The 9614-nt window shown below is 38.4% G+C and overlaps 1 protein-coding gene across 3 annotated transcripts in view; it reads right to left on the minus strand.

Moving 5' to 3' along the window:
- Fam81b (family with sequence similarity 81 member B) overlaps positions 1-8522 on the minus strand; it is a 44626-nt gene extending 36104 nt beyond the window's left edge. For 2 of the 3 annotated variants that reach the window (XM_033767627.1, XM_033767624.1), the window contains exons 1-3: positions 8448-8522; positions 7957-8054; positions 5151-5215 (exon numbers count right to left, since the gene is read on the minus strand). In XM_033767627.1, coding sequence (XP_033623518.1) covers positions 5151-5215; positions 7957-8054; positions 8448-8457 — 173 coding nt within the window. In that variant the 5' untranslated portion in view covers positions 8458-8522. The remainder of the gene's footprint in view (positions 1-5150; positions 5216-7956; positions 8055-8447) is intronic. The other variant, XM_019209441.2, reaches the window with a different exon arrangement.
- Between the last annotated feature and the right edge of the window lie 1092 nt (positions 8523-9614).

Below are 9614 nucleotides of genomic sequence, written 5' to 3' on the forward strand. Positions count from 1 at the left end.
TCATTTCTGAAACTTCTTTTCATACCTGAGTTTCTGCTAATTGGAGTATAATTATCATGTTCATTATTATTGCTCAATGAGGCGCAAAATGGTGATCTGATTCGTTTTATTAACATCATTCCTACAAGACAAACTTTTTTTTTTTTTCCAATTTCTGTTGCTTTAAGGCAAGAACATGTTGTTTTCCAATCGGCCTTCCTAAGGCAACAAGTAGAAGAACAAACATGCAAACATTCCTAATCTTCTAAGAGAGATCTCTGATGTACTATTACTAACTCACCTGTTATCCAACAGGCTGTAACCTGAGGCCTCTCACAGGGAGGGAGATGTGGTCATCGTGATTCTATAAACACAGAAACCACTCACCCACAGATGCGATGTGCTTTGTCAGCACGTTATATTACGGGTGATCTCTCTCTAAATGTAACCGTGCAAAGGAAGAAATAGCTAAGATCCCAGACCAGTCTCGGTGGAGTTACTAACCTCGGGAGAAAGGACCCTGTGGGACCTTTTCAGAGAGAGAGATCTGGGCTTCACACAGATCACTGATTGTGGAGCCCACAACGGAATCTGAACAGATTTCTCACGAACTCTGAGTTCCATTTCCCGGCAGCTAGGAGCTACTGGCAGCAGCTGTGCTGTGGCTGGCAGAGGCATCTGTACGGCTGCCTCTCGCTTCCCTGCCTGTTCTGTCCTTGTGGGGAGAGCGCTAAATTTCCCGAGGAGATTCTGATAACCATTATGGCAACCTATAATACTCTGGAGACAGAGATTTGGATATTTAAACTTTTTCTCTAAAATGCCAGAGGGCACAACAAGAAAAATTTCTGCATCTTTGTGTCTCTTAATGACTAGTTACATTCTGAATGTGGAGAAAGATAAAATGGAAAAAAAAATATTTCCTGTCATTTTTCCATTTCTTGCTTCTACCCAGCACGGAAGATGGGTTTGGTAGCTCCAGAAGCCTGCGCTGTCAGGACTACTGTCAGGGTGAGCGGTCTGAGCTTGAGGGAGGCAACTGAAGTTTGGGGGAGGAGTCCAGCAAAGGGACCAAGGCCAGGGGGTTGGGCCAGCTCAGAGCCTGCACGAGGGCGGGCCTGGAAAAGAGATGACTCCCAGACGGGGCACAGCCCAGAACTGGAGGAGAGACAGCGTGTGTGGATGTTTTCTGTGGAGAGTTCTGCTTTCCCTCAGGCAAACTCCTCCCAGCAGTTAAATTAGTAAAATCACAGCACAAAGGCTGCACCTGGTGCAAAGGTCATCGTGAATGCTGGCAGTGGACACCTTGCTTTGGTACCTTTTGAGGTTCCTATGGTGTGAGGTAGCCCTCCTGAGATACTTTCCCATACTCCCTTGCAGGCTGTTTCTTGGGGGGCAGGGAAGGCGTGTGTTTTTATGTCTCCAGGGTAAAGAATACTGTGCTTATCATCAGATGACCTAGGCTTAAGTCATGTCACTGCCTTTAACCTCTGTTGGGTTATCCAGAAGAGGACTTCTTTATCTTGTGGAGAGACTCCTGCCCTAATATGGCTGAGGGTAGTCAAGTAATACGTTTGAAGTGTTTTGGAATGTTAAATGTTGTACACCCATATTCTTACATTGTTGGTCATTTTTGTTTTTCGATTTTTTTCTTCAGTTTTTATTTTTTATTAGTACATGTTTGCAATGCATAGTAGTTATATGCATGGAATACTATTCTGCCATAAAGAAGGATAAACTTGAGTCATCTGTAGGGAAATGAATGCACCATGTCACCACGACATTGAGTGAAACAAACTTAAGTATAGCATGGTTTTTCATATATGAGAAACCCAAAATATAAAGAGCAGGAACATTACTACTTTTTAGATGGCACCAAAAAGTTGGGCTGAATGGTGTCCCCTGCCAAAAGATATGTTAACATCCAATGTCTCATAACTGGATCTTCTTTGAAATAGGATCATTGCAGATGTAATTAGTCCTACAGGAATAGGGCAGGCCCTGTATCCACTAGGACTGAGCTACTCATAGGAAGACAGAGGCACCAGGAGAATGAAGAGGTGGAGGGATAGACCGGAGCGATGCATAGTAAGTCCCGCTGACATCTCCAGAACTGAGAAAATGAATCTCTATGGTTTTAAGCCATGCACTGTGTGGCACTGTGGTATGGAAGCCTGGGAAATTAATACCGATGCTGAGTTATTTGAGTTAAGAGAAATGTAAGGGATTTTTAATAGTAATAGCTTATTTCTTCTATTTTGATCTGTATTTGTATATATTTTTGAGTTTCTCATATAAGAGAAACCTTATGATATTTAAGCTTGTGCATCTGACTTATTTCACTTAACATTATGTTCTCAAATTGCATCCATAGAAGATAGATAAGTAGAAAGTAGGGAGGTCAAATAATTCCCTACATTACATACTCCACTGTTTCAAAAACATTTTAATATATATGCTCATTTGTTTCAATTATGATCCTAGTTCCTCTTAGTTCACCGAACAGAAAGTTTTGTACTATTATCTGATTCCTCCTTGTAAGAGAGTCTTTTGTGTATGACTTCTACTCTGAGTAACTACTTCTGAGATTATCATATACAGTATTAACTATTGTTATTATTTGTTATGAAATTTGTTTTTTTTTCATAAAATTATCTAATTCCTATATAGTGCTTAGACTACTATACTGTACACTATATAGTGCTGTATTACTTTCAAAAACATGTCATTTCATTCCTGCAACTACCCCCATAGCATAAGTAAATTTTCTCTCTAGGAGGAACCTAGAGGGCATCAGTAGCTCAGGCAGAAAACATTTTTATTTTTTAAATTTTTATTTAATTAATTAATTTACTATTCATTCATTCATTATTGTAGTACTGGGGATGGAACTCAAGACCTTGCACTTGCTAGGCAGGCATGGTGCCACTGAGCTACATCCTCAGCCCAGGAAATATTATCTAAAAGCTTCTTCTCTTCCTCCTACCCTGTTTGTTCAGATTAATTAGTGACTTTTCCTGGTAGAGGTGCCCTCTTCTAAGAGAGGCAGGGCATGCTTACTCCTCTGCTTCTCCACATGTAGCTTGCCCCCAACCTCCTGTAATTCTTTCCCTGCTCAGCTCACATCTGTCCTCACCAAGGCCCTGAGGTCGGAGGGGCTCCTTCTACTGGACTGAGACTGAAGCGCTTAGCTCTAACACGAATTGAGAGCCTCCCGGGACAAGAGAGATGGGGCCTCTTCTGGGCCGCCCTGATCCTGGTGGGTCTTGGGGTAACATCTAGTTCCCGTGGCTAGGCCCACTCATAGTGGGAGAATCCAAGAGGAGAGAGAATCAGAGGTGGTGCTGTGGCTGATGACAGCACCATTCACTGTAGCGTGACCTACCCACAGAAAGCCTCATGGCAGTGTTTGTCTCCCTTTCTTACACATTGTAGTGTGAAATATCCGTCTCCACCAGGCAGTAACAAAAGCAATACATTATGACATAATAAAGTGTCTGCTGTGGCCCTAAGAAAAACATTGAAACTGAATACTTTCACACCCTGAATGCCATATTCTGCTCACAAGGAGAAATTATTGTTATTTTGCCCATTTCCTTTACTCAAAGTTGTATGAGTCCAAATTTTAAATACTGTTCTTTGGCTGTCAGCCAGACCCTCATCTTCCAAAAATGTGCTCCTGGGAGAATTACTGAGAATGGCTAGCCCACCCTGGACAACTGCTTAGTACAAAACAATTTCATTTCCTGGCCCCCTTTTTGTTTAGAAAATTCAGAAGTTTCCCCGTGGACAGGAGAAATTCAGCACTTATTCCACTCATTGAATTTCAAATTGAATCTTAGATACTATCAACTTTATATTTCCATCTTCTTACCTAGCTATTCTTGCCCTGTTTCCAGTCCTGCCTTAGAAACTTTGCTCTTCTCCAAGGTGTTTGTCTGCCCAAAACCTCCCATCTTATCTTGGCTCAAATGCCAACTTCTGGAGGAGGCTCACCCTGACCAGGCTACATACCCACTGTGCATCTTCCTCTTGCTAGAATGGAAGCTCAGAAAGGCAAGGGTCTTTGTCCTATTTATTTGTTCACTGGTAACTCTCCAGGTTTCTAGCACAGTACCTGGTGTTTAGTAGGGGCATTTTATGCAAATAAGCATGTGTTAAGTGAATATGTGATAATAACCAGATTTTCAATATCAGGGATAGAAAGAACCTTGAAAAATATTTGATTCCATGGTAAGAAAAAAAAAATTCCCAAAGAGTCAATTAGAGAAAAATACAAAGAGATTTATGAGCAGAATTTTTTTCATTCAAAATTAAATCCCAGGAGAGAATGAAGTTCTAAAATCTTAACCACCTACTTAATTATATAGAAGAATGATGATGAGAAATTTCAGCGAGAGCTGGGAAGTAGCAAGTATTCATCACTGATTACTTGGAACTCCCACTGTATTTTATAGAGGAGGAAGTTTCAAAGTTGAGTAGTTGATTGGAGGCAGGTTCAAGAATAGATCTGAGGTGTCCGTATTTCCACTGAAACTCTTTCCACCAGCAGGATAAAACAAAACAAAAAACACCCCCCAAAAAAACTCCAAGAAACCAGGCTTTGGTGTTTTTCTGCTCAATTAAGCTTAAATAGGCATTGGATGCAATATCATAAAATCAGTGGACATCTGCTCATTGTAACTGATGAACAAATATGCAAGTCAGAATGATCTACTTCATTTAACTTCCTCCCTGGATGAGCCCCAGGTGGCACTGTAAGTGTAAGGAACAGAATTTTCCATGATTGATTTAAAATATATCAAAATTTCCTAGTATTTATCATGAAATGTTAACAAATGCATTCGGTTTATTTTGAAAGTCAAGGTAATCTGTATTTGATATCACCATTTGTCACCTAATCCTATGTTACAACTCTGCCTGTGTTGTTTTATATATAAATGTACATATGTGTATAAAAGTCATTTAAAGAGGAAGGAGTAAAAATCTTATTTGCTTTGATAGAAAGGAATTGGATGGACACTTTCATTTTTCTGAGAGATGATTGAGGGTTTTCTGAAAGCAAAGAACTAGTTAAGATAAATTCAAAGGTAGATAAATTCAGGTAGTTTAATCTCTGACCCAATCCATGAGTGCAGTAAGTACTTAAAAGTAGTAATTTATAAACTTACTTGTCAACATATTCAACTAGATCTGTAGAGTTCTTGGTTGACATTTTGGCTGGAGATAATCTTACCTAAAACAAAGGTCACAGATTTAAAATATATCTCTCATTTGCTGCTTTATGGCTACTCCTATCCTTTCTATCCTTAAATAAATGTTTTGATTTGAAGCAAAATGTGTACGATACATAGATCACCAGCCCATTTAATCTTGTACATGCTCCCTTTGTACTGTTAGTGACTAAAACCAAAGTGAAGTCCTGGAGAGAGATTAGAGAGTTGCACTCCATACTTTTAGTATCACAGAAAGAACTTTTTGGAAAAGTAAAAGCCATAGATTATTCCTGGATAATTCCTAAAGGAAATATTGAGTGATTATTGACTGAATTACAGAAGAAGTCCTCATAGAGTGAATTGTTCCTGACATGCTGATTTCTTAGGGGAATCAGCTAACTTTCAATAAATCTAAAAGTGGAAAGCTAATCTATCCTTACTTTTTATTTTCTAAAAAGCTTGGATGTCAGAGTGTTATAGTCAAAGAGAAACACATAAAAGCAAGGTATATATATATATCATGTATATGAAGTTAGCTGACAATCTCCAATCCAATGAAATGATACTTTTAGAATGTTCTATTTGTGGCAGGTTTAAAATTTGACAAAATCTCTGTGAGGAAAGAGAAAAGCAAATATATTCACTTTTGCGTATGCTGAAAATGCCTAAAAATCCAATGGTCTTTTATTTTTTTAAATTTAAAAATAGATGACATATTTATCCTTATTTTAAGAGACTACCCCTGAACCAATTCATAGGAACAATGTGAGTGATATTTCATCCCAGTTTAAAAAAAAAAAAACTAAAATATATTCCTAGTGTATTTTTTATTTGTTAATATATGTTGTTATGATGCGCAGAATATGTTTAGAGCCTCCATAGAGAAATCAGTCCTTTTGCAAATGTCAGTGGAATTATCATTTCTTTCTTTGTTTTTGTGAGACAAGGCCTCAGGTTGGCTTTGAACTCACTATGTAGACCAGTCTAGCTTCGGATTCACAGCAATCCTGCTACCTCAGCCTCCTGAGGACTGGGGTTATAGACGTGCACCAGCAAGTCCAACTGAATTACCATTTCTTAATTTAAGGCCAAGCAACTTAATTGGAATCCTTCCTTCTCAAAAACAAACACCTTAAGTAGGTAACCCACTATCACGAAAGTACATAAAGGTCACCTATCGGTAATCATGCTCTCCTGACCCAGCAACCAGAGTAGGTTTGGATCTCAGTTGTGCTCTATATTTTGGAATGAAATTGTGTGATGGATCATGGCCAAGAACAATGAATCACTAGGTGATTCTCCTGGTGTGTTACATATACATATATACATATACGTATGTTTTTCTGATTTTATTAATGTGTATTTGGAAGTCCTATTTGGAAGGCCACAAATATCATCATCTAAAAATACATACCCAATACCCACACTTTTAATGTGACAAACGTTAAACATGATGATGGAGAAAAATGTGAAAAAGTATAGAGAATTAAGATTACAGGAAAAAAATAACTCATTCATGATTGTACTACTTTGAGCAAACTCATTACCATTGTGGTGTAATTAGTTTTTCCTTTTAAATTCATTTTTATGTGTCTAAGACAGTATTTAAATTTTTAAACATGTGTCAGCTGAATACAAAAGTTAGTGCCTTTTCCTCCCACTCTCACGGGATAGGATGTGATTATGTATAAAGGTTGTTTCACAGTAAAACTACTTGGTAGTTATATGGAATTTTACACATAGCAGTATCGACCCTTCCATAAGAGTACTTTACTTTTTTAGGCCCTTTAATAGTTTATGGGCCTGGGGATTAAACTTGGGGTATCACACATGCTAGGCAAACACTCTGCCACGATCCACATCCCCAGGCCCAAAAGACTTCAAAATGCTATATTCTTATGGCTTTATACTATGAAGTCCTTTCTTGAAGATAATATGATTTCATTCTTTCAAGAGCCCTGGAAGATTGGTGTCATTATTTTTACATTAGGAATGACATTAGTTACTTTGACTAACTGAAATTCTTATTTCTGAAATAATTGAAGATGATTATTTTTAGAGGCGAAGAAGTTGAGAATCAAAGAAGCAGTAGACTTGCTGGAGTTCAGGAAAAGGTAATAGCCATTGATGGTTATTCATTGAGCCCTTCCTGCCTGCTAAGCCCTTAATGGGAGTGGTTCACTCCAACCCCACAGTGATTGTGTGATAGGCCTAATTAACCCATTTCGTAAAAGAAAAAACAGGGGTCAAGCAATCACCTGAAGTCCCACAGATGCCACCAGGTACACTCCACAGTATCCTGTAGCTTTCTGGTGGTCTTTCCGTAGCCCCAAACCATCGATCAGGTGTGATGAGAATTACCAAAGATTAAAAACACCACTTGCTCGAACGTTCTTTTTAATTAACGGAGAAAATATGACAAGGACTAATAAAGCCAACATTCTGTTAGACTATACTTTTTCTGGTTAAAATCTACACCTTAAGTGTATCGTTCCTTTTGAATCTTTGTAAAAAAAAATCACTCTCAAATTAAAAACATTTAGTCCCATAACCTAATATCAGTCCAATGAATGTATTTACAAACTGAGATCCTTTATCCTTTCAGTCTGTGCTGTCGCTAGGTGCTTTGTCAGGGCAGAATAAACAGGAAACATGGGAATCCTGAAAAGAACAATCATTCTTTCAGGACTCTAAAGCTCTCTAAGAAAGCTGAGCAAAAGTTTGTATTCTACTTTTCATATGAATATCGAAAAGTACTTGCTTTCTTTTCTTGGTCACCAGCTGTGCCAGGAAGGGGGCCATCAGGTTCCTCAGGCTGTGCTCCAGCAGGCGGAGAGGCACTTTTGTTTACATCTGTATCTAGGCAACCAGAATGCAGGCTCAGATCAGGAACTATGGTAAATGAAATTTTGCTTTGGTGGCATTTCCTTTCCTACTGAGGGTAGTTTCTGAACACAGGGCGAGGCTTAAGGGACCCTTCTGGCTTGTTTTACCACAGGATTCTCCCTTGTGGCCCGTTACACCCGTGGTCAGCTAGCAGGCTATATCCTCACAAGTACCCCAAAGACAGGAACTTTGTGGAGATCAAGCACTCCTAGAGTGAAATCCTGCCATAGTGAGTCCAGGCTATCTGAGGGCTTTCTCTGGGATTTGTTAATTTGTTTATATGTACAGTAGTAAGAAATACAAGTAAGGTAGGGAAGTATGAGAAATATAAATTTGCTACTAAAGAGTAGTCTATGAAATAAATACCTGAACTCATGAGGCTTGATTTTCCAGCTTTATGTTTTTGGTTGATTTTATTTTCATTTTTTGAAAAGGAATGGTGGTGGATTTCTCTCTCTCTCTCTCTCTCTCTCTCTCTCTCTCTCTCTCTCTCTCTCTCTCTCTCTCTTTCTTTCTTCTTAGAAAGCCAAAGTACTAAGGAATCCTGCCTGCATCCTAACCAAAGAGTTAATTTTTCTGCAGCATCTTCCTGAGGGTAGCTCAGCAGCATTGTGACTACAGGAAGCATCTGTGATGTCAGAGGATTTGGCCCTGTCCTTTGTCTTTAAATCCTTGGGATTTCAGAGCCTGACATTCATTGTCATACAGAAACAATACAAACAAACCAAAAAAGCAAAGCCTGAAATGCTAGGGCTTTCACTTCTTCATCTCATTGACTGAGCAGTGACCATTGTTAATTTAATATCTCACAGTACTTTCCTGATTTCATTTTTACAGACTCGTAAGAGAACAGTTACTGTTATATGAAATAAAGAGAAAACAAAATGTTACATTATTTCCAAATCCTTTTGACATAGGCTAATTGAAGAAGTTAATTCTTCTAGCCAACAAGGGGAGCGGTGTAGAAAATTCAGCATTAGTGACAGGTGAAAAGAGCCAGAGTTTTAAAATAAATGACTGAACCCTGTACAGTAAATTTTACTCAGTTATTTTACAAAAAGAAGTGGACTATTTTAGCCTCAAAACGTTTTTAATTTCCAAAAGAAGTGAAAGAATCATACCACAGTGATGTATGTGCACCCATGTTTTATAGCGGCACAGTTTGTAATAGCTAAAACTTGGAAACAGCCCATTTGCCCATCAATGGGAAACTGGATAAAGAAGATGTGGTTTTTCTGTAAAATGGAATACTACTCAGCCATAAAGAATGAGAAAGTAGATTCATTCATAGTTAAATGGGTACATTTTGAGGATATACTTCTAAGTGAAATAAATAAGGCACACATATGCAAATACCGAATAGTATCTCTGGTGTGAAAAACTAAAATAGTACTCAAGATCCTAACGGGACACTTAGCAAATAGGAAGAAAAGGACCAAAGGTGTAGGGACAGTGAGAAGGATAGGGATGGGGGAATAAGGGAAAAGGAAAAATATATGAGAAAATGTAAAAATAGAATTAAAGTGTTTGAAT

Source organism: Fukomys damarensis, unplaced genomic scaffold, assembly GCF_012274545.1.
Source record: "Fukomys damarensis isolate Sample0158 unplaced genomic scaffold, DMR_v1.0_HiC HiC_scaffold_3, whole genome shotgun sequence".
Lineage (NCBI taxonomy): Eukaryota > Metazoa > Chordata > Mammalia > Rodentia > Bathyergidae > Fukomys > Fukomys damarensis.